Source organism: Pteropus medius, unplaced genomic scaffold (assembly GCF_902729225.1).
Source record: "Pteropus medius unplaced genomic scaffold, Ma_sr-lr_union100, whole genome shotgun sequence".
In the NCBI taxonomy this organism is placed as follows: domain Eukaryota; kingdom Metazoa; phylum Chordata; class Mammalia; order Chiroptera; family Pteropodidae; genus Pteropus; species Pteropus medius.
In genome coordinates this window covers 25379544-25406506 of record NW_024349519.1, presented here as the reverse complement: position 1 = coordinate 25406506, position 26963 = coordinate 25379544, and the positions used below count along the sequence as shown (strand labels likewise).

At 34.9% G+C, this 26963-nt stretch overlaps 1 protein-coding gene across 1 annotated transcript in view; it reads right to left on the bottom strand.

Annotated features, from left to right (window-relative positions):
• TENM3 (teneurin transmembrane protein 3) overlaps window positions 1–26963 on the bottom strand; it is a 546591-nt gene that overhangs the window by 84300 nt on the left and 435328 nt on the right. Inside the window, 5 exon segments of the mRNA XM_039882598.1 lie at window positions 14663–14848; window positions 21163–21363; window positions 22453–22647; window positions 22841–22942; window positions 23363–23573. Of these exon segments, the coding sequence (XP_039738532.1) occupies window positions 14663–14848; window positions 21163–21363; window positions 22453–22647; window positions 22841–22942; window positions 23363–23573 (895 nt within the window).

Sequence of the window (26963 nt, the reverse complement as noted above, 5' to 3'; positions counted from 1 at the left end):
AGATTTTTACTCCTTGTTTGAGTTCACTGAATAACATAAGCGAAAACAGATTATTTTGAGATTTCTTAGATGTAAAAAAAAATCAGTAGGGGGAGTGTGAAGTGGGTAAAGGGGATCAAATATATGATAACTGAAGGAAACTAGACTTTGGGTGGTAATTACACAAGAGAATATATAGATGTCAAATTATAATGTACACCTGAAAATTATATAATTATATTAACCAGTGTTACCCCAATCAACTTAATAAAAAAAATCAGGTATATTTTAGTACCCTAATTTGGAAACTTAATTATCCAGAGACAGCTCTTAACATTAATAAAAATTATAACGTAAAAAATTTTACACTAAATAATGTTTGGATCTTTGACATTTTGACAACTCGGTTACAACAATTATGGTGTCTATGTAGTACTAACAACTGCAGGAAACCATAAAAATGATCTATTGATTTAGTCAATATTGAGTATAGTTTCTTGTATATCATTATTTTTGTTTATTCATAAAATTTAATATTTAAGGAACATTTATAGAATAAGACATAAATAACTGTGTAAAATATACTGGGGTCTTTTTCTTGTTAGTTTTCTTGATGATCACAGGGAACATAAACAAAATTGAACTATCCTTTAACTCACCTAAATTAAACTATAATTTATTTTGGGAAAATCATTGATAAATGGCTCTTTTCAAAGGTGTTGTACAGAGAGAGTAATTTTTCTCTAATTGCGATTGAGAGTGTGCACAGATGTCTACTACTTTTATTCTGGGCACAAAACTTTTCTGAGCCTTTTTTCATGAGCTGATGATACTGGTTATACAAGTCGTCTACCCACTTCTGCGTTTTCAGTGGTCAATGTCTGTACATAGTATTCAGCATACTAATAATATCAGCTGACCAAAAAAACTGGAAATAAATTTAAATTTTGGAAGGTGTTATGTAGAGTTTTCAATAACTAGTTAACAATTTTCTGAACTTCATAGCATAAATTGATTTTTCCTCTTTTTTGTTATTGTAATTGTTATTTTTATTTTGGCAAACTCTGAGTCCTGTTATCAGCTATAACTCAATTTTCCTGAATACAAAAAGTAATATGTTATTATTAAGACATCACTGACACTATTATTACTAGATCTGTTTCTATGATAATTCAATCTTTTGTGACAGGTATGTAGATATTCATTTCTCTTAACTACAGGAAAAAAATTAATTTTCACCTATTCCACTACATACACACACACCAATTAAAAAGTAATTTAGGAGGTGACATTGTTTAGTGCCTAAGAGTATGGGCTTGGGAATGGCTCACTTGGGTTTGGATTTTGTTTCTGTTACTTACTAGCTGTGCATCCATCAAAAAGTCATGTACCCTCTCTGAGCCTAGGCTCCCTCAATAGAGATTTTAATAGCGTCTACCTGATAAGGTTGTTGTGAGGATTAAATAAGATAATGTAAGTAGAGAACTCTGCATTGTGCTTTAGCACATAGTAAACACTCGATAAATATTAGGTATTATTAATTCGTCATATTAATAAAGACAGTTCAAAAAGGAAAACTCAGGAAGTAGCTGGTATCTTTTAAGTGACTATGAAGTAAGGAAGAAATCTGACTAAGCAGAGGAGCCTGGGACTGCCAATGATTTGTTTTCATAAGCCATGAAATTCACTCTACCCCAATAATGCCAGGATAAGCCCCCTCATGCTCCACCTCCTCAAGTTACGCTCCCTTTAATGGGAATATTCTTCATATGAACTGGCCAGTTCCCAGAGTGGAGACAACTCCACTTTTGTGTCAGGAAGTTTTCTTATTCCTTGTCTCACATAAACCCTCTGCTGATATAGATGAACAATTCCCAAACAAAATGTAATTCAGTTTTTTTGGAAAAAAGTACACATCACAATGGGTCTTTATATATTTTGTGTTCCCTCCTTAGTAATTTTTCCAAGCGAAGTAAATTAATGTTTTCTAAAGAAGTGTAAATATCTGTATAAATATTCATATGATCTGTTTACAAATTCAGAAATACAAGTCACTTTTATAGTAACTACTTGGGAACTAAGACATTTAACTATCATATTTTATATGCATATCTCTATCCTTATATTGCAATTTTGCTAAGAAATTTTAATTGTATTTTTCATTATGAAATATACTAAGCAGACGTGATGGAATATACCTTGTAAACTTTTGTGGCAGAGTAATGTATGTTTGTGTGTTATTATTTCTAAGTGCAGGACGAAACCTACTCTTGGCTGAGAAAAGCTTTCCCAGTAGCTGGTTCCATTTACTGTGGGTGACATGCTGGTACATGCAATCCTAATTGCACATTCAGGCTTTTACTATGTGGCTTTGTATCTACACTGGTCACAGTTCAGAGGATAATGCTTTTGGAGGGAGGAAAGACTTAGGGTATGTGCGATAACCACACAGATAGTTTTCTCTCTGCTTTTTATGGCAGCTACATGGTGATTTTGTTCCCCTTGCATATGCCAATGTATTTGGAGTGGATCACTCACATGCATAATAATCACTACAGGGACTCATCTTAAATGCCAAGAGTTGGAGTGTATGTGAAAAGCATTATTTTACACTTCATTGTTCATGTGGGGACTAATTAATGAATACCTAATGCCATTAATTCACAATTAGATCACTTATGTTTAACCACATGCTTTCTATGCATACATATATAAATATTAATTTTGGATAGAATGATAATCATTCAGCTCCACAACAATTAAACAGCTGTAACCTGTCTCATGTGTTAAGTGATGGAGCTGCAGGCAAGCTCTACGAGCAGATGGTCTTACCCACCCATACTTAATGTTAAAGACTTTTTTAAAAAAAGAGGTGTTGACAAATCAGAAGAAGTAGGCATAGTTTTAATGCAAATCGGCCAATTTGCAATGTAGATTGCCCTGAAAACTAATTTGGTGTATAGGAAAAAATTAGGCCCTGTTGTTAAAGGAAGACATTATATTACATTTGGATATAGTAGATTCCCCACCAACATAATTATTTCCTAATTTCATTCAACCAACAGAGCTTAATGGAAAAGCAGCTGGCAAAGTATTCATATTTATGGACCTCCTTTGACTGCTCCTTAATTTATCCAAGGCACATGTCTGTTAAACCCCAGAAATAATAGCCATATTTCAGACAGCTGTTTTCCAGTTTCACTAAAGAGGCACTCAAAAAGGAGAGGGTCAATGAACCCATCATGAGGAAGAGCAATAGAAAAAGATTGGCTCTCTTCACATGTAATTTGTGAATATTATATGTTAAATATGAAAAGGGAGAAAAGCCATGGCTTTTGTATGGACGAACACCACAACCAAACTTGTATTTTAAAAATAAGTAGGTGGAAAAGGAACTCTTTTATGATGAAAAGAGGCTATTTTCAACTCGTCATATTTAGGAAACAAGAAAGATATATTTCACCATTGAAAAGATTCGCCATTGAAAAGATACCATTGTGGGAAGGAATACACCTATTCCTTAAAATCGTGGGCTTAATTCTTCTACCCTTTCATTAAAATGATTGAAAAATTCTGACATGTTATTTACTCCACTAGGGTAATAAGGATTTCTGCATATAATGAAAATTATTTAAAATTCACATTAACACTTGGCTAGCTGGTTGGCATTCTACAGTTACCTGGCTTGAGTTTTAAGAAGAATGTGACATATTTATAGCCTGGCAGTTTTTCTCTTCCTGGCTAATATTGCAAAATTGCTGACAACATATTATTTTGCACCTGGTTTCACTCCCAAATGTCATGGACCTAAACTTCTCAGTAAAAGCCTTCTGATGAACTTGGCAAGAATTGAAAAGAATATTTTTCATCTTTATTTCTGGTTAAATTGTATATTCAGTCAATTGAGCTTTAAAACCTCCTATATCCTGGATTTTGGTGGGAATTAAAGTCTTAAATTGTTTTTAAAAGATGCATGCCAATGAGATGTTCCAAAATGAAAAAGATACTGTATAGTGTATTAGTAAAGGAACAAAATGGGAGACTTTTAATAAAACAATATAGTACGAATTTGAGATATAATTTAGTTGGTTTCTATTCAGGTATCACGTCTCTCTATAAGCTTTTAAAAAACAAAATTGACTTAAGATGAGAAATGAGGTTTAAAGAAGCAAATGAGAATTCTTAGTCATGGGTATTTTCATATTTTAAAAATCTGTCATGGCCTGTAACATTTTAATTCAAATTAACAGATTCGAAAATTTTGGGGGGATAATAATTATAGTTTATAAATTGTTTCCCTAAGACACAGAGCACCTACACAGTAAATTATTTTTAGAGAGTGAAAGACTATCTAGAAAACCGCTAAGTTCATGGTGGGGAAATAAACACAAGACAGTAAGAAACGAAAGAATCAGGTTTATCGAGCCTAAAGAAATCAGGCATGTTTCAATGACACCTAAGTGATCATAAAACAATACAAATAACTAGCATTTTCTTATAGACTGCTCCCATTTGATAAAAATGACAGTGGCTTTAACTCTCCATTTTTTTTTTTTTTCCTGAACACAGATGCCTCTAAAAGCCAGTGGGCCTTACAGTAAGCTGAATAGGAATAAACTTAATTTATAGTAGTTACTGGGACCTAAGTTATACCACAGCAGGAGACAGAAGGGAAAATTTGTGCACAAATAACTATCATAGTACAGAATTTGTTTTCATATGACTCTAAAGTATGTGAAACATTTCTTCTAAAGAACTCAAAACTCTCATCCTCATAGGCTATGTGTCAATCAACTAAAGATATATATTAAATCCACATATATTCACCCACAAAACAACTGCCTACATTCAGAATTGAGGTTTAGAAGTCCTAAAAATGCCCCTTTTCCAAAGTATAGAACACACTGAACATTTCCCAAAACAATACAACTGTCACTGAAATTTACCTCTCAGTAGCATAGCTTCCATGTGATTTTAAGCTCTCCCTCAGCTTTAGGCTGTGCCTTTCTTTTCAGAGAGGATAAATAACAGTATGAAGGAGAGGGCAGAGCAAATGGAGACTCAATATCTGATGTCAATAGCGAAAGTTGTTTATGCCTACACTTTTTCCCATTCTTAGGGGTAAAGAAACGATGCCTAGAAAAATAAATCGTCAATATGACGAGAGTAGTTTATCAAGATGGCCCTGGAGACTCTGATTTTACTGAAGGTCACACCACAAATCAGGTGCAAAAGTTATGTGAAGACTTTCTTGAGGATTTGTCTGATTTGAAGATATAATTCTAAATAGGGCTCTTGCAACATGATATGACTCATGCAGGCAGGTTAAGAAGATAAGGGATGATGGGATGCTACAAAGTTAAATCTGCAAGGCACTTCACAAAAAGGTAGTAGAAGAGTCATAATTAATAACAACTCAAGCTTTATAGGATATGGCTTGTCGACGTTAGTAGAAATTAAGAGTGATTCAAAAACTTTGACATATGGTATTTAAGAATAAAATATGATAGAAACAAAATCAAACTTACTAAAGTTTCAGGTTTAGACTACTAAATTACTCTCTCACTCAACAGGTTATTGAACACTGAGTGAAAGACTAATTTAGCTTAAAGTTCAGATCTTCCATTGCTTGCAGTGCTGGCTACTACTAAAGTGAACCCATGACTTCATGTCCTCTTATCCTGAAATTGGTATATGTAAAGACAAATAAATGAATACAAAAGAACAATTTACTTAGTGAAGAGAAAAACATACTCAATGGTAAATGAATTTAAATAGCAAAATAGTGAGCTTGTTACCATTTCTGTAAACAACACACCAGCAATTAATTATCCAAGCACTTCTTCGCAAAAGTGAAACAAAATGAAATATTCTTAACTGACTAGCAAAATAGATGTTATCTTTGTGGTAGTTTAAAAAATATTGAAACCGAGTAGGGAAAGCACTGACAACTGAACAAAATGCAGCCTCCATCATTTAATTTATGAAGGTCAGAGAAACTAGTTTTGCATTTTTAGAGATTATGTGACCTCATTTAAAAAATACCGATTCTGAGGGGATTAAAGAGGATAAAGTATTGTGTATAAAACTGTTAACTGAATAAATGAGACTACAATGAAAAAAAATAATAATATTGAGAGGACCCAAATGGATAGTAATGTTATCTCAAAGGAAAAAACAGACATCTAAACATCAGCCTGATTTTCAGAACATGGGTGATACTCTGTGACCTCTGAAGGGGGCTTCGGCAGTTCTCTCAGGAATCACCACCCTCTCAGTCACATCAAATGACTCAGTCACTGGGACTGCAGAGGAGGAAGGATCTTAAGAAGTTCATGAGAGGTTTTTCAGCCTGTCTGGATTTTCACTGCCAACTAAGTCAGTTTAGGAGAATGTCCTTCCTCTCCACTCCGGGCCTACTGACGCCTGAGGACCCACTCTCCACTGCGTACGACAGATCACGAGGCATCTATGTCCACACTTTCAGTGTGTCAGGAAGTGGAGGGAAGTAGTAGTTTCCATATCCAGCACGCACTCCTGCTTTTCTGTTGGCTAATTCCTCTGCATAAAGACAAGACTCGGTAGGGAAGAATCAGTCACAGCCACTAAAATCAACTTTTTATTAATTTTAGTCCAAAAACTCTAGCATCAACTACAGTAACAATAAGTATCTATATGGTGTTTACTTTGTGTCCGATACTCTTCTAAGTACTCTTCTACAGGCTTTAAGTCATTGAATACTCTCAGCAACTCTATGAGGTAGGTAGGTACTATTTTCATTCTCACTTCACAGATAAGAAAACGGAGGCACAGAGAGCTTAAGTGTCTCCAAGATCACACAGCTATCAAGTAACAGCTGGGAAGAGAGGAAGATCAGATTTCGTGAGGTCTGAAATTATATAACTTGGAGGGCTCTCTTTAAGATAAAGAATACCAAATAATGGATGTGAAATTGGGTACAAAATTAATTATTTAGAATGAGAAAAAAATCACAATATAATTTGTAAGCTGATAAACACCATAAATATCAGAAAAACCATAAAAATTTTAATTAAGTGCCTGACATGTCCTAAATAAATATTTTTTCCTTTATTTTTGGCTTATATTTACTCTTTGATTGTCTCTTTATAAGACAATGAATTTGTAATATTTTCTATGGAGAGAACAGAAAGCTAATTCAGGCTTTATTCAACGTGATTGTTTAATATGGTTTTCATTATTGAAAGTCTACAAAAGTTTTATTTGGCTTCAAAATTTATTAGTAATGACGCAAATATCTGGCATTACTGTCAAATTTGGGAAGACTTTTTTATTGTAAAATAAACTAATCTTAAATACTCTTCGAATTGATGATATTCATTAACCACTTTGTTGTGATGTCTTCATAGTAGAATATTATATGAGTTTTATGCTTTCTTTGTCAATATCAGTACTTCATGTCGTCTAAGCAAGAATTCTTTATCTCGGAATGTTCATATGATTCAGTGATATACTGGAGCGCATAACAGATGTGACTTCCCACACTGGTGAACTAAATTTTGTAGTACTGCTACAGGTCTGTGCCCTAAAAATACAAGAATTCTGATAAATTCTTCAAAAAATATTCATCAGAAAGAGAAAATTATGGCAAGTTTATAATCAATGAGTTCCATGATCAAGTATCTTTCCGACAGGATCAAACTTCTGTTTTGATCAGGCATTTTACAATACATCTGATTATAAGAAGAATTTTCTACAGACTTACTTCTTCCATACATTTCAAACCTTATTTCTGCTCCACTAGCTATTTATTTCTGGTGCAGGGTTCCACAGGACAAGTTCATATCTTCACATAATCTCTGACCCTGTACTTTCATGTGATTAGGTAAGTCAGTGGGTAGTGGGAATATTCCTGGATGGCTAGCAATACAAGCACAGGCAGCAATGACTTCACGCCTCATAAATATATCCAATTACATCTAAACTAAATGTGTCCCCAGCTCAATTTCTCCTTAGCTGAGTATGTGCCAGTCACTCCAGTGACATCCTACACAAGGAAGTGTGATGGAAAGAAAGGTAGAGTGAAAAAAGACAAAAGTCTTAACTGATATGTGACCTTTTATATTTTAACATATGACCATATAAATCCATGGTCTCTGAGATCTTAGAAGCGGGGTCTGTGCAAGTGAGGGGACCTGATGCTTCAGATTCATCAGTTTCACAGTAAATATCTCACAAGCCCCATCAGGGAGGGACCCAGGTAGGTGGCACCAGAGAGACCCCTTTCTTAACTACTGCATCACACTGACAGATGTGAAGCCAAATATTTCTCAGAGCAATCATTTGCAGGTGTAATGTGCTACCCTATATCCAATTGTCAACAGGAAACTATAAAGTTTGAATAAATGTAAAAAGAAAGTTTTAGAATTTTCATATTCTATATTATTATGAATATGAATCCCAATTTGGGAACATTACAAAAGTTACAAAGAACACTGCTTTTGCAATCTAAGTGACTGTATATCAGAGTGGTCATTTCTTTTCAAAATTGTCACCTATTTTCTTATTAAAATTATTGGGTGACATTGGTTAATAAAATCATATAGGTTTCAAGTGTACAATTCAATAGCACAGCATAGGTATAGTGCACTGTGTTCACCGCCCAAAGTTAAATTTCTTTCTGCCACCATATAATTGATCCCATTTTTATTTAACAACTAAAATATTATTCTTCGCCATTATCCTGAGAAAAGAATTAGATCAACAAACCTAAGCGTGTTCACCCTGGTATAATTTTGATCTTTTTCTCCTTTACTCCCATATTGTTTAGTAGATAACTCCCCAGCTGTGTGTATTTCATTTTCAATTTCTAATCTCCAGCATCCCAAAGCCCAGAGCAACCATGGTATTTAATAGAGGTATGATGAGTACTGTATGTCTAAGTTTTATCTGAACAAACAAAGCATGTCTTTGTGATCATTAATGATCTTGTTTCCCAATGTGCTAAAGAATTAGAATAAAAACAAATAGCTGGTCTTTTGTAGCTTAAAGGAATTAGGATTTCCCCTAGGTCAAATTTCCATTTGAATTCCCTGAAAGTACATGGAAATCGATATAGCTCGATAAAACAACTCTGCATTTGAGACATTACTAGAAGAAAAATATCACAATAGGCTCCCCCTCTCTTTCATCATGATTTTAAAAGGCAACCCTCTCTAACCCCCCACCCCAAATGTAGTAATTGCTTGTTAAGCCATACCCATTCTGAGAAGAGGTTATAGTTTTAAAAAATGAAATAGGAAGTTTATTAACTCTTTAAAGCAAATTCATTAGACAGAAATTTTGTTTAACTTTTTTTTTTTTTAAACTTCAGCACCCAAAACATTGTCTGGGCTGTGGTTTGTCTCATATATTCTTAAAACCAAATTAGAACTTCTAATTTGTTGGACACTATTTGCTAGGCACTTTAATAAGTGACTTACAGTCTAGTATTTCATTTGATTTTAACACCCCTATGAGGTACATAATATTCATACTGAGGAAACATAGCAGAGAGGTAAAATGACTTACCAAGGTCACACACTATATAAATGGTTCAGCAAGAATTCAAATTCCAAAAACCCTTAAATAGTAGGATATTCTGCTTCAAAATCTCATATGATAGGTATTATATCCATTTTTTATTTGAAAAAAAAACAACAACAACTGGGGTTAAGAACAGTAAAGATATGTTATAGTGAATAAATCGCAGAACTGATTTGAAAGCATCTTTTTTTTAAAATTTCTAAGCCCATGCATTTTTTCATTATGTTATTCTGACTTTCAAAAGAAGTATTCAACTATCACAGAAGAGATGATCAATAATTGCTTAATAGATAAAGAAACGAATAAATTATCAAATGAAAAGTAACTGAGGCAAGCAAATGCGACAGGAAAAGTAAAAATAAAAGCCGAATAAAACTGAGAAAAAAAAAGGAACCCTAAGCTTAAATCTACTAATTTTCCAAATAAAGCAGAAATTATTACTAAAATCTATAACTGCAAGAGATCTCAAGGGGTACTTCAGAAAGGGACGCTATTCAAGAGACCTAATGGATAAAAAGAAGTTAAAAAATACGCCCTTCATAAAAATACTCCTCAAACTAACAAAACACCAAAACAAAAACCCCAGTGTTTCATACCTAAATAATGATGGTATTGCTAAAACTATTGGAATGGAGATTCAAAAATTTCTTTGGGATCTTGTTCCAGGATTTAAATGTTTTCCAACCTGAGGTTCTTCATTATATGCAACCAACATTTAAACAATTTAAGTCCATTTTCTCCATTTCTGTCTGTGGGGAACTGGGAATTGCCAATCAGCCTCTACAGAGATGTGAGCCTTCTCTACCTTCATAACCACCCCCCATGGCAAATAACAACAAATGTGTTATTCAAATTCAGTGCTTCCCAATCCCCACCATTTCAGGTCACGATGCGACCTATAGCCTCCAATGCTCTCAGAAGCAAATGGATGGCTAGAGAGGCAATTATTTTCAGCAGATGCTAAAAAGAATAGTTCTTGGAGGAAGCTTTTGGTTAGTAATACTCAAAATTTGGTACTTAGGATTTATCATTGCCCAGGATGTTAAGTTAGCATTGCACTTAAAAGTCATGGATTCTGCCTACAAACATCTGTCCAGCAGAGGCTGACATGACATCTGCAGTGCTCCTATGGCCAACCAACTCCAGCCACAGGCCAGTCAGAAGGCAGTTCTCCTTTTTTTTCATAAGCAAGAAGAAAAGAAACAGCAGAACCAAATGAGTTGCCTTTATGTGATTATAGATTCTGGTTCCAGTTAAATGCATCAATAGTGAATTTATTGAATTAGGCCAAGACAAGTATCAACTGGTTCACATATTTGACCTTGATCCGCCTCAACTCTCACCATACAGAACTGTTTTAAGTTTGTTTTGTTTTGTTTTATAGAGAAAGCCATACAATATTCAAATTATATCAACTATTATTTATAAACTAATTATATTTAATATTTTCAATTTGCTTCTGGATCCTCTAAATATTCTTATCTTTCCTATTCATGAAAAACAACTGTAGGAATATGTGTATGATAATCATTTGACCCTTTTATGGAATGGTGACATATGAAAGATGACATTATGGTAGATAAACATCTATACCAGAGCTAGTACTATTAAACTGTATTAGTAATAATTGCTGGTGCTTTTTTGATGTGGTTCAATCATGTAACTTCTCTTTATTTACAAAAGGGCCCCACAATCATAAATGCTTTTTGGGGAGGAAGGGAGAAATATTTATTTTAATCATAATATTGCTAAAAGTAGATGTCCCTGTGTTTCATTTTCCATGTGCATACATCATTAGTCCAAGTCTAACCCAGGAAAGAAGAACTTGGGACACATGATTCATAACGAGAGGAAATATGCACACACTAATAAGAATATCAGGATGGAATCCTTTCAGGTAGATAGGGTGTTCAGTGAATATTGTAAATTCATAAACTATTTTACTATCAAAATGCCTACGGTTTTATGAAAGCATGAACAGTTATGAAGACAGTAAGATGACTAATGAAGAATATTCTTTGCTTTCTATTGGGAACTTCTGGTTGCTTCTAACTGTTTAATTTCTCCTCTATCTCTCTTTCAATTAACCTCCCTGTTTGTATTCAATGAGATGGCACATAATATGGAAAAAGAAAAAAAATCTTGCTGATTTATGAGTATTCTTTTATAAAGTGGCAGCTTCTTTCTACCAGATGCCTAACTGTTGAAACGGAGAGGAAATGCACAGCACAGTAACTGTCCTCAGTGAGAAAATGTACCACAGTTTCCTGGGTTGTTTAATCAGTGGCTCACAGAGGCTTCTTTTAAAATGGCCCCTTAGGTGTCATTGTGGACACATACACAAGTAGGAAGGAGACAGGGGAAAAGCAATGGGATCTTTGCATGCCAAAATTTGGAATCACTGTTCCAATAGTATGAAGGAGCAAAACAATGATTTCAAGGGTCTCTATACCTTGTAAAAGGTTCACTTCCAGGATTTATTTTTAAAAATAGCGGGTCCTTTATTTCCACACTGTAACTCGTATGGAGTACAAAAGCAACAAAATAAAACAAAACAATAGAAATGGAATTGTTAACAACCACAGCAAGATATGTTAAATTAAAACAAAAATCCTGTTTTGTTGCCAGACAACAGAAAGTTGTTCGAGAACAGCTCAACTGTGAGAAACTAACCATATAACATTGCCAAGGTCAGTGAGGACAACAATAGAATGATGTGTTTAGTAACTGTTGGTTGGCAAGTTAAATCTGTCCCATGGATAACTTTACGGTATAATTCCTGGTTTTCCAAGCTATATGTGCATATGTTTGTTGTGCTTTCCAAGCTATATGTGCATATGTTTGTTGTGCTTCCTAGGATACATGCAGTCAAACTTTCCTCCAGCTGGAATCAATTCACTTCTTCTGACTGGATGTGGGGATGGCGGGGTCATAACATATGAGGGAGTCTGATTAGAGCCATGTTTTTTCGCCCTCCTGTGGTATGCGGGCATTCTAGGGTTTGAGCACCGAGCTGTTTGGTCATGGGGGAATTACATTGTCCGCCGTATATCCAAGAAAAGATACACAAATTGTGATTGTCAGATTTTTTCTGCCTCAATGTGGTTCTTGTGAAAAACAGGAAGCCTCTCTTAGAGAATAGAGGAGGGGGAAGCCACATCAGAATGGTGGGGTGAGCCATCTGCAAGTGTTGTGAGTAGGTACATTTGCAGGTGACCTCAGTAGAACTACACAGTGCCCCAGCTGTAGGCAGTCAGCTCATATCCAACAGTGAGACCCTAAGAATGTTCCGCAGGTAAGAGTTAACATAGCAGGCCTGATCTTTAGAAGTTTGCAGGGCTGGCCCTTGGTTGGCATTTGGAAAGCTGGATGTTCCCTACACTGATAAGGTGATTTTGAAGCACTAAACACCCGCCTTTCTTCTGAGAGTCTGGAAGTTTGGTGGTTGTGGCTGACAGAGGATACCTCTTCGATCAGCCGCAACAAAAATCTCTAACTCCGAGTCTCCCATGGGCTTCCCTGGGCAGAAACACTGCACGCATGTTGAGGTACTTCATTGTTGGAGAAGGGAGCATGCTCCACGTGACCTCTCATGGTGGCAGAGAAAGAACACAAGAAGCCCGTGTGTAGAATTCTCCAGACGCCACCTGATGGGTCTTTCCCCTTTCCGATACCTACTATAGCTGTGGGCACAACTACCCTGGCCCCTGTGCGTCCTTCTAGTGGGCGACCACATGCAGGGGTGGTAGTGGGATCCTTGAAACAAATGTCAGGGATGTTGGTAAGATTAGAAACAAATTTTATAAAGATACAATTATGACAATTCACAAGATGCATGTTATTTCAATTTTCTCATGATAAAATTCCTGGCTAACTAGTTCCTGCGAGCAGAAAAGTGAAGTTTGTAATACAGATGCGGTGAAAGAAGAAAACTTTTAAGATATTGAGACTCTCCCTAACCTCTTTACCCAATTTTACACTACAGACATAAAAGCATGTGGAGAAATGCCATACCTCAAATTATGAAATTTTTGCCAGACTGTGCCATTTATAATTAATATTGTACACTTTCACTGAAGTGAAGGAGAAATTTATTACAGTTGACTCTTGAACAATGCATGGCTTATGGGCACCGATGCCTGAACAGACGAAAATCTGCGTATAATTTTTGACTTCCCAGAAACTTAAACTGTCCCTCAGTATCCTCAGGGGATTGGGTCCAGGACCCTTCACATACCAAAATCTGTGGATGCCCAAGTCCCCTATATAAAATGGCATAGAACAATGTATACCACAGAGACTGAAAATAGCACAGGCATTTATTGACAAAAATCCACATATAAGTTATTAACACAGTTCAAAACCGTGTTGTTCAAGGGTTAACTGTACTGACTTGTATTTTCTTTAATTAAATGTCTTAATTTCGGTGACTCCAATAATAAAAGCAAAGGTCTTGAATACCTTGAAAATATGGTATTATATATGTTTTGGATACTTCTGTATCTGTGCTAAATACCATTTACATATTAACATTTTTACCCTAAACAATTATTTGATTATTTTATTTCAGGAACATCATCATATTTTAAGAAGTGCAAAGTGCATACATTTGTTTAGGAACAGCTAGGCTTGTGCATTTTATTCTACTTTATTTCTTGTGGTACTACAAGATAAAGTCATAAAAAGTTAAACCTCTTTTTTAGATATTTGAGTATATCAACAAGTGCAAAGATATATGATTCTGGAATATGTAGAAGCCAAAAAGTCCACATATTTTGACTTTTTTTTTAAAGCAAAAAATATTGCTGTTATGCCATGGCATTATGAAACACTAAAAAGTAATATTCAGTGAAAGCTTATTTACAAGAGAGAAACGAAATCATCTTTATGTGCATCGATTTTTGTGGCCATCATAAAAATAATTTATTATATTTCATGCTGTGACAGTTGTTCTAAAAAGAACTAAATTGCTATTGTACAATGATAACCTTACTTAAAAAATAATTGTTTAAGAAAAATGAGTAAAAATTAATTAGAAGAAATAAGCTCTTCCAAGGAGAAAAATAGCAAACACTTTCATTGTAGCTGGAGGATAGATACAAAAGTGCAGCTGGCCTACCGATGGTACAGTGCTCTCCGTTCCAGCCCTGGCTGCATTCGCACTTGCCATCCTTGCAGGTTCCGTGTTCGGCACAGCGAGGGTGGCAGGCTCTCTGATTACATGCGGGGCCCGTCCAGCCTTCTTCACAGCGACAAGTTCCCCCCATGCAAACACCATGTGAGCCACAGTCCACAGAACATATTTCTGTATTGAAAAAAGGGAAAACAGAACAGGAGAGAAGAGTCATGAAAAGCGAGAAGGGGACTCGACAAGCATTCCTACATCTTAAACTCAAATGTGTGAAGGTGAAAAACACCATCACTGAAAATAACTCCTAAGTATTCGGACACTAAATAAATTTCAGCATCAACTGCTAAGAGTATAAGTGGTAGAAATTTACTGATTTTGTTCATCATTTAGTTTTCTGTGCTGCTGTAATTGTGCATAAAGTATACATGAAAATTTTGTTATAAATAACTTCCTATATTATATATGTGTGTATACACACACATAGAGGCTACTAACAAAACAGAACACATGATTTATAATGAGAGAAAAATACACATACATACGTATGTCTGAAAGTATCTTTTGGCAGCCAAGAATACATGCACACATATGTACACTGTTCCAAATTAATATAAAATTAATGAAATATTTCAGTGTCTAAAAAGGCATCTAATAGGAGTTAGATTTCACCCCTATAGCAATGATTAAAAAGGGGTTATTTCTAATCCTACAGTTTAAATTTTTGAAATGTTCAGAAAATTTCATTAAAAAAAATCTATTACAGCATGCACATTAGCTTGCTTCTGAAACATAGACACCCTGGGTAAATAAAAGAAATAGTGTTTTTCTTATTCAATAAATTTGTATTGTTGACAGATACAAGTTGCTTAGCAAAACTAGAGTGGAAAACCAGTTTAATCATATAACTATTGACTCTGTCATTTGACAAACAAGGTTTTTCAATTACTAGAAATACTGAAAGGAACACAGTGACCAAATGACTTCAAAAGCTATAACAATAGGTTAGGTTTTTAAAAAGAATTCAGGTGTCAGAGTAATTTTTTTTAAAAAAAGCTTTCTTAAAAGCTTTATTTAACTAGATCTAACTGAAAAAGAGACAGAGAAAACTCTGAAGGGTATTTTATTTTTTACTCTCTACATATAAAGTTAAATAAAATTAACTATCTTCTTTTACTAAGACTGTAAGACTACTGTTTAATTGTAATAAAAATGCTGAACACTAAAACCCTGAAATCATTTCTAATGAACAGAAAATGCACTACGACCTTATTTTTAAATTAAAAAAAAACAGTAACTGTTTATGTAGTCACGTGTTCCCATTTTCCCCATTCATTGCCCAAATAACATCTCTTAGACACTGTAATTCCGTCACAGAGTGCTGCAGAATTTTAAACACTCTATCAAGGCACTGTGAGAGTTGTAACATTTCTTATAAAAAACAGGCGGACTATTAACTGGAAGAGAGTGGTATGTGTTTTTTCGTGCCACATTTTCTATCTCGTTTGAATTAAAATTTTGATTAAGAGATCTAAGATGGTTTGATTAACTTCAGAGGAACAGAACGTCAGCTCAGCTCCAGAAGAGAAGGTTTCCTTCTGAGGTACCCTTTTTATTCAATCTAATCAATTTTTCATTAGGGTAAAAGTGTTTATCAGCGTTTAGCACACTAGCTTTGAGCAAGGTGCGTCGATCTTTGTAATGAACTTATTAATTAGAGTTAATTTAATTGAAGTGGAATTGAAGGGCTAATTAATGGACAAACTGCTGATGAAGATAGAGGAAAGTTCTGTTGCTTTCAAACCTATAAACTTTCTGATGGAAATAATTCATTTCTTCTCTGGTAGCAGCTTAACCAAATGTTTCTTTGGGTGTAATATCTACTCTTATTGAATTTAGATATCTGAAGGTCATTTCCACAACAGCAGAAGAAGTAGCCAGTAAAATGTCTTGCTTTAGAATTCAGTTAGTTAGAAATTCAGAATTATACTGCCAGTAAACTTTTAATCACAAATGTAAATTAACAACGTTTTTGTAAACCTGAAATGAGAACCGTGTAACAAGCAGATAAATTTGAGGCATGTGAATCCAGATATTTTCACAAGATGAACATATGCTTTTTGAGATCTTCACTCATCCTTCTAAGTAAGTTTTCTGTCTTTCTTTTGCAGCTAGTAGCAAAGTTTATTCAGTGCTAAATTACTTTCTTCCAGAGTACTATACTCATTACTCGACTCTATATATTGAGATTGAATATATGTTAAGTTTCTGTTTTGCACCGAAGATACAAAGATGAATAGGATGAAGATCTTCACTAAGACTAGAAGGTCATTTTGTATACAGATATAATTAGATTTTCCAATAGCAAAATCATTACATCAGCATAAAAAATTATTCTAAATATGTAAAAAAAATGACGTGGTTTTGGCAGCTAATTCAATCTCTTGATTAACCTTTATATCTTCTTTTGCTATTCATAGCAATATCATTTTATGAAGAAGATTGAATTACCTTTTGAGTTATATAATTCAGAAACAATCCTCTGTAAAATAATTCAGGTAATGTTAAATAACTTTATATGAAGCAAAAAGGGGCTATTTTGCTATTTCCTTCCTACTTGGATAATTGTGGGAAACAAATTCGAATAATAATATTTCAATAAATATGACTTTATAACTAGTATTATTATGAGTATCTTAATGGTGGAGACATAAGAGACTGAAACTACGTACGTAGCTTTAACATACAAATGATTATATCCATAAACGTAAGTGAATATTTTTGGGGGATGCATTTTTTTTAGTATAAAAGCTGGAAATGTAAATAAATAAAAACAACAGAAATAACTAAATGCCTATTTTTATTACTGTAATTATAAAATATATTTTTAAGAACAGAAGACAACAAGTTAATGTGTTATTTAAAATAATGCCATAAAATTGTGCTTGATAAATGTTGGTTGGGGATGATTTTCTAAAAGTCTTCAGCGAGACATTCAAGGCCCTCTATAATCCAGCTCCCACTTCATGTTTTTACCCTTATTGATCTCACGCATGTAATTTGCTCTAGCAGTCATGCATTTTCTTACCAAAGCTTCTGTTTCTTCAAGTTATATGAATCAACCTATATTTCTAAGAAGCAGTGTAAACATATTATAAACCTTGTCTGCCCCCAAAAATATATGGTGAAAAGATGAGGGAGGTAGAGGAAAAGGCAGGGAGGGAGGAAGGGAGGGAGGGAAGGAGGAAGGAAGGAAGGAAGGAAGGAAGGAAGGAAGAAGGAAGGAAGGAAGGAAAGAAGAGAAGAAAAGAAAGGAAGGAAGGAAGGAAAGGAAGGAAGAAGAAGAAGAGAGGGAGGAGGGATGGGGAGAGGGAGGGAAGGAAAAGGAGGGAGAAAGAGCAAGGAAGAAAACTTAAAAGTTGTTTCTTTATCTAGAATATCTATATTTATGGGCTCAATAGAGGTTTTTCAATAGTACAAATGAGCCCGTACAAAACTTTTTTTTGCTTAGGCTTCCAGGATTCAGTGTGAAGCAGGTGAAGCAGTGTGGCACATACGTCTGTCATGCTGATATTGATCCATAGGGTAGCAGACATGTCCCCCAGATTTCTTAAATTGCCAGTAAAGAGTGATTTGTAAAAATTACTGGTCCCCTTTTTTTTTTTTCCTGAAAATAAGCATGTTTATTAGATACCTAGCTACATTTCACTTAGGCTTATGCCATTAGGTTATACTAATAGATGAAATAATCTGTATTTCATAAATATCACATCTGGGGAAACATATCTATTCAATACTTTTATGTGGAAGCTCCTCTGAATTGATGAGGAACTCAATTTGACACACTACAGTTAATCTTGGGAATTTTACTACCATAACTATTACCACAACTACGACCATCACTAAGTTCTTCTATTGATGGTTAATATTTGTGGAGTACTTACTATGTGTAAGGAATTAATTCTAAGTGCTTTTCACATATTAACTTGTTTATTCCTTATAAAAATCGTATAAGGTAGTATTATTATTATCCCCATTTTACAGAGAAAGAAACGGAGGCACAGAGAAATTACATAAGTTGTATGACATCGCACGGCTAGTGAATGGCCAACCCAGACAGTTCAGCACCAGAATCCCTGTTCTTAACCATGTAATGTTAAACAACAGGGGTTCAGAGAGGACTAGAGTCAGTTTGGGTAGGATTAAGGCAGTTAGACTTTTAACGAAACTGAGTTTTATGCAGGATGTTTTCATTCACTTGACATTGCTAATTATTATAAGTAATTTTTCTTTCTCCTTTCTCCTGCCTCTCTTTCTTATTCTGTTTCTCTTCCTCCACTGTCCCTTTTCTTCTTCTCACTCTTCCTAGTCTTCTTTTCCTTTCCCTCCCTCCCTCCCTCCTTTCTTTCTGGTTATCAATTAGTTTTGTTCAGATAGTTTGAGTATCCAAGCAAATTCATCGTCTCTATTTCTCACCTCTCTCTTCATCGCCTCCATTACATCCTACCTACCCAGTGAGCCTCGTCCCTTCTCAACTTTCTTGTCTCATTCAGAGACGTTAACATCAACCCCAATCTCCTTTGTCTCAGACTTCCGGCTCTTCTCACCAACTTCCATATTCTTTTTTTCTCAGCAAAATCTGTCTACTTTTTCCTTTAAAACATCCCTCGGATCTATCCTTTTCATTTCTACTAACTCCAAACTAATTCATGCTCTCGTCACTTCACTCTTCTGAGAGAGGTCTCTGACTTGCCTTCCAGTCATCAAAGTCTCACTGTTTATACTTTGACGTAGCATCTACACGATAGTTCTAAAATATTATTCTTAGCAAATCAGTAGGCCCACAGCTTACTGTCAATGAATTTTCTGTTGTCTAAACTGTTACTTCTAAATGTGTCCCCAATAATTGAGCCCAGCCTAATATTTACCTCCAAATACATTGTCTTCACTGTCCCGTGTATACAGATATTCTCACTGTGGAATCTTTGCTAATAATAGTAGTAGTGGTGGTGGTAGCTATATTTAAAATCTATTATGAGCTAAGCATTGTACTAAGTATTTTATATGCATTAACTCAAGTAATTCTCACAGCATCTCTGTGAAGAATGGCTTACGATTAAATCCATTTTCTAGATGAGTAAACGGAATCATATAGTAATTTGCCTAAGGTTACATGGCTAAGTAGTAGAGACTGGAATGAACCCAAGCATCTGATTTCAGAGTCCATACTCTTAAGTGCTTTCTAATACTGTTCTCTGAGTCAAAAATATTTCTCCCCTCCCCTACACTACTATCTTTAAAAGAAGGCAAGAAATGTTAAGAAAAGTCTCCTTGAAAACTTTCAGTATGCATCAAGGCAGGATCACTCCTTTAAATGTTGATTGAATTTAACGTATCATTCCATATAACATCAATAAATTATTAAACTAAAATGTACTGGTTTCTAAGGTATTTCATGTGTGTTCATCTTATCTCCCCAATCACACTGTAATCTTCTAGACAAGACTAGCATCTTTTCAAACTGTGACTAATGAGTGGGTCATGAACTTCATTCATGAGTTGCAACCAGAATTTTTAAAAAATAGAATAGACTTAAAAAGTTTCAGTGTATATCACTTTGTAAAGCTTTTATTTCAGTTATGTTAGTATACATATGAATATATTTAGTAGGTCACAATGTAAAAATGTATTTAAGACTGGAGGTAATCTAAGTCATGGTCAAAAAATTTGAAAGCCACTATGCTAGATGGCGAGAATGAGTCATTACTCTTTTATCCCTATAGGGTCTGTGGCAATGCCATGCACATAGCTGGTGCTCAATGACAACTTGACTGATTGAATAAAATTGCCATTTCTATTATAATCATATCACAAGCATGCCTTGCTTTATTGTGCTTCACAGATGTTGCATTTTTACAAACTGAGGGCAAGATCTTCAATCAGCAAGATGATTACAATTTGCTTTATTTCAATACTCACTTTATTGTGGTGGTCTGGAACCAAACCCACAACATCTCTGAGATGTGTGTGCATTAAACTCTTAGTGTTGAACCACTATATACATCACAATATCTAAATATGTTTATTCTTTATTGTGATCATGTTTTTAGCCTTATGTTATCAAATAATTTTTAATTGAGACTTCTCTGTTATGAGATAATGTGTTTAAACCCCCAAGCTATACACAGGTCTCAAGAGTTAAGAAGACAGAGTACTTTACACAAATGAAAGAGTATTCTTTACGATAATACTAAATAAGAAATTTTAATGACAAATTGACCAGGCCTATTTCTCTCCTTTTTATAAGACAACAAATTTCATTACTTTTCATATTTATTTCTATAACTAATCACTTTAATAAAATCTATATTAAATTTAATAAGTGTATTAAATTTAATAAGTGTATTAAATTTAATAATAAAAATTACAATATATTAATCTTTAGCTAAATAATATTAAGCACTCAATTGTACTGCATTTATTAACCTCACCATTTGAGCAGTCGGGGCCGGTCCAATTAGGGTCACAGGTGCAGGAGCCACTTTCTTGAAGATATGTTCCATGACCAGAGCACTGGTCTGGACACATGGTCTTTAGTATTTCACAATTGCTACCACCCCATCCTGGATTGCAGTGACATTCCCCGTGGATACACACACCATGATTAGAACAGCCAGGGTCTAGACAGTCAGCTAGTGTAAAGAACAGAGAACAACTTAATGATTGAATCTAGAAGATATCATACATAGTATAGGCAGAATAAGGAATTAAATCCCAATCAAATTTATATAAACATTTTGGATACTCGAATATTTGTCTACCGTTTTCGAGAATTTGTTTCTGAAAATTCAAAGCATTATACAATAAAGCATTAAGAATCATGTCATTTAGGTAACTGAGACTCTTGCAAGCATCTGTAATTTTCATGAATTACACACATATGCTCTTGAGATTTCGGACTACTGCTCTCCGTTCTGCTTAATTAGAAAGTAATAAGTATTGGCTTCTCTATAACAAAATTGTATCGGCTGACCTAACCCACAACCATTGAGTGCTGACAGCTGTATGGGTCCCTCAAACTGTTTGAGAAATAAATGAGTTGCATACTCTCTATCCTTCTTAATTTACTTTAATGTGCTTTAGATGACGAGATTTAATTTAGCAATTTGACTCAATAAAACTTTACACTTGTAGGGTCAATGGCCTGAAAATTTAATTCCAGAGACTTAATTGTATTACTTTGTGTGTGTGCAGATCAATAAAATCAATTTGATTGAAGAAAGGAAATGGTGCTTTTCTGCTTTTTGAAAAAACAATTTAACTGCACTTCACAGTATAGCATTTTGACTATCATCATTATATACAGTATGGAACAAACCCATGATGTTGCACTTTTTTCACTAATATAGTATATTCTATATTCTGTCTTTCTAGAAATGCCAAAATGCCTAGATTTAAGAGCTAGCAAAAATATGAAAAACTATTAAAAAACAAAAATAGTCCACCGTTGGTTTTAAGATACAAATGCTTGCTTACTTTCTCAGAGTTAAAAAAAAAAAAATTATTCACACCACTGAAAAAAGAGCAAAGGGGCTCTCTGGTATTTGTTCTTTGTGTTAGTTCAAATGTTAATAAAACAATGCATCCAAAACATGGAAATCAAAATTACATTCATAAGGAAGCATATAAAAAGGTTTATCTGCCAAACTAAAGACTACGACTATAATCTGTTTCTTTATACGAAGATAACAATAGACTTCTGTAAATATTGACATGTTTACCTTCTTCACAATTCTCTCCTTTGTATCCTGAGTTGCAAGCACAAGAGCCCATGATGCAAATCCCACGACCCCCGCACTGCGGGTCAATACACTGGGTAGTCGGCACATCACACTCGGTGCCCTTCCAGCCGCTGAAACAGAGGCAGCGGCCCTTCGAGTACTGCCCATTGCCACTGCACAACACTGGACAGGCTGCTGTGAAACAAAACACGACAGAGGAATTAACAGCCACATTTTCAATCGAGATTCTGAAAGAAAAGACATCACTGGAACAAGTAGTATGCCAGGTTTTCCCCTTTCTTTCCCGTCTTGGTAGTTTTCTGAATTACTCATGTTTCCATGGCTTATTCATACTGGCTTAAGAAAAAAAAAAATCTAACTCACGTACCTCTTGAACAATCCGGACCCAGAAATCCTGGAAAACAATGGCAAGTTCCAGAAACACACTCTCCATTTCCATGGCAATTTCGGGGACATTCCACCACAGACTCTAAAGAAAAGAGAAAGAAGAAATGCTTATTGTGTAGTCTGTCTCTCACACAAGGTAAACTGTGTCACTTTGATCATTTTAGCTGCATGTTGAAGGAAGTATGGATGGCTTGCTGCATAACCAAAAGAAGATTCATTTATACTAGATTACTCAAATAGAAAAGCAAAGCAGTGCCATTTCACATGCAGTGTTTTCGTGTTGCACCGTCCTCCTCCAAGATTCTTTCAAGTAATATTTTCTTCCGGTGCTTCATGGTTTGTTACATATTCGTAAACGAACAATTTAAAAATATTTCTCGCATTTAATCTTGGGCTTTAATTCCCTACGAATCACTCGAAATCAGTGAAGAGAATTCGGTTTCTATTCAACACAGTGTTTAGGCTGTCGCCTGGAAGAAGATGCTTTGAAGACTGTTCTTACCTATAACAATGGTATTAAAAGACACCTGCTCCGCATTTTTCCCATCATTATAAAAAGCCAGATGCCAGATGCCAGAATCCAAGTACTGGATAAAGCCAGCCTCGTGGAGGCTGACAGACCGCGCCTGTCGCCCTGCTCTTTCGGACTCGAGCAGATTCCGCTGCTCTCTTGCGATCAACCTGCTGCCATCCAGGAGTTCGACAAAGTCATACTGAGGACAAGGACAAGTAAAACGGTTTAGTAGTCAGAGATATCACGGTTGTGGCTACTTCTCTCTTTCCTTCTTTCTTCACGCTTTTCTCCTTTGCCCTAATAAAGACAACTTTTGAAAACGTTCTGGTTGACAGGTCTTCTGTGCATAGCGTTTATAGGGACGATAAAAACTACCCACCGCACACTGTTGTATTTAAACTTCACTGGTCAGGTTTCCATTATGGGGCTATATGGTTTCCAAATGCATTTAATTCTTCTGACTGATAAAACGTTTGAAGAGTTTAGGCAGTTTGGGGATACAAACATAAATCTGTAACATTCCAAACTCCACAGCCGTATTTTTGTTAGACCACTAGAAGGTCTCTTAAGACCTTTTCCTCCTAGCTAACGCTCATGTAGTAACAACTGCTATTGAATACTTAACTCTGTGCCAGGATTATTTTTAATCCTCCTAGCAACCCTTCTAGGAAGGCATTAATATTTACATTTTAGAGATGGAGGAAACGGAAACTTTAGGAGCATGGGCAGGGTCAGATGCCTGGTGGGCAGTGGAGCTGCTATGCGAGCTCAGGTGTACTTGGTGCAAACCTTAGGCTGTCTCGTCCACACCGTTCTGTCCCTTCCCGTGGCCTGACGTAACCCTCCCAAACGCCGGAGAGAGACCTATGGATTTTTACTTAGTTACGGTTAGGTTAAAAACATACAAGATGCCCTTACATCTCTGATCGGAAGTCTAAAAAATTAAACAATGGAGGGGTTCTGAAGGAATGGCAATATCAGTAAGCATGACCAATTATTACCATGTCAATCATCATTACACTTAATTTTTGTTTTAGTAAGATTAATCATAAACATTGGGTAGCTAGGACAATGTAACTGAAACATTTAAAGATAATTAAAAGAAGGCAATGTGATTGGTAATAGTGGGTAAAATTTTGTAACCAGAGATAATACAGTGAATTTGGAAGACACTGCAAAGGCTTTCTGACATAGTTTAATGAGCTTGCTAGATAACAGTTTTTTAAAAGTTAAGTGATTCCATTTCTACAGATTTTTACTCAGTTTCATTTTATTCCTGAGGCGTGTGCTTACAGTAGAAGTATACTACAGTACTATATATTAATCATTAATGTTACAGCACTGTACATGTGAAATATCAATATTCTACTTTCCGATAGAGCCCTTAAATGGAATTTCTTCAGAGTTTTATTTTAAAAAAGTTTATTATATAAATCCCTTAATGTGACCAAGTGGGAATTAAAACCAGTTGTTAGAATTCTGAGAATCACAGTTAAATATGTTACCACTGTTCTGATCACAGACCTCTACTGTTACTATCAGACAGAATTTAGAGTATCTAATTCAGTTTCTGACTTATTAAAATTTTTATTTCAATATAAAAGCATTTTTTTGTGTGTGGTAAAACTGCATTATAACATCATTCAACTGTGAGAAAAATATGAAAAAGCTATAACTTAATTAGCATTCAAAAACTCTATTGCTTTTATATCTTAACAAGGATGAAAATAATGACTGGTGTGGCTATTTGACCTGCAAAATCTCACTAGAATTGTATTCCAAAATTATCAGAGAAAAATTAATTCAGTGCTTTTGAAAGGTACCTCTATCTCAAAAAAGCCACTCATTTTCTCATCAGATTTAAACATTTGTATTAGCATGGCAGAGATACGAAAGAATTTCTTCTTATGGCCCCATTGCATATAAACAATTTTTTTCTCCTCTAACATTAAACATAATAAATGAAAAATCAAAAGGGAGGAAATTTTGAGTTTTTACGGCTCTCTCAAGCTCATACTCATAATCATCACCTTTATCATAGAAATCACCATTTGTATCACACTGAGAACAATAAAATAAGGCTGGAGTGGTGGGTGTGATGGTGGGGGTGGTGAGTAGCTGACGGTTGTTGAGTTTCTACCCAGTTCCAGGCTCCTCTGTAGGGGCACCTCACATATGTGTTATTCAGATACCTAAAGACAAATTCCCTACCTAATGCTAAAACCATCTCTACAAAAAGTAAACAAATTATATAAAAGAAATATTTAATAATCTTTGTTCTTAGGGTGTAAAGAAATCATTTTAGGGTGAACTTGAGTGACATGGGGTTTGGTTGATACTACCTATTCATAAGATGGAGACTTTTTTTGTGTGCGTAGAGGGGTGAGTCTTAGGATCTTATGCAATTTTTAGGAAGAAATTCAGTCTCACCACTTTGGGGAGCTATCACGAGATAGGACCTATACTTGACAGAGGTAACTTCATGGTTCACTTTCGAACGGTTAGGCTATCCACACACTTAATTCAGTTATTGAAATGATGAGAACTCAGAATCTATGAATACTTAACTATGCTCCTGAATCAACTTTTTGGTGTTGGCACAGTCTTGCTGTAAATCATTGGAACATAAAGGAGGAAGAGATTTTATAGATCATCTGATCCAATTCTTTCATTTTACAGATAGACACTAAGGTGCAGAGAAGTCAAGTGATTTGCTCAAGGTCACAAGGTCAAAAAGTGGTAGAGGTGTGTGCTTAGAACCTAGGTTTCAAACTCCCATTCTAAAATAATCTTCATGCAAATGCTCTTAAATGATACAGTACATTATTAACTGTAAAGCGTTAAATTGCTTTCTTGGGCTTCTAACATTCTTGGGAGAATGAACTGGGCATCAGGGAGAAGAAAGTCAATTGACTTCTTGGCAACAATCTAATGGACAGTTTTATAAAGGGTCACAAAGACTTTCCAAACACAAGTGACTATTCTGAATGGTTGGCCAGTTTTAATTATTTCAGGTTGATTTATTTAACGTTTCCCAGAAACAGAGAAATGTTCATTTGGACTGCTTTATAGCATATTTCATGTTTAAACACTGAACTCAGAAACAGTTGTTTGTTCTGCTGATATTGAATAAACTAGGGTAAGGAACTCTAATAAAACTGTGGAGCTTAAGAAAATGAGTAACCTACTTAAACAATATATTGTGATAGAAAAGTGGATATCACCTACGTTTTGTTTAAATATCAGCAAAATTATGAGAAAACCTGAAACTGTACCTTTTATTTCTCTAATCTTATGTAATATATATAACTTGTAAAGATCTTTAATCTATACAGTGATGTCACAATTTTTTTTCTGAAATCATTTTTGGAATTTACAGGTTACATGCTCGCTGTTGTGCTATTAGCTTACGAGTATGTATCTTGAGTTACACAAAACGAACTTAATCACCTATGTGGTTTTGGCAGAAAAATATTTTTTCTATTTCACTGGAATATTGCTGTAAATGCAATCTACTTGTTATCATTGATGTTACAGAGGCCTACTTATTTTTAAGAAAATCAGGTTTTTACAACCTAGTTAGTGTTGC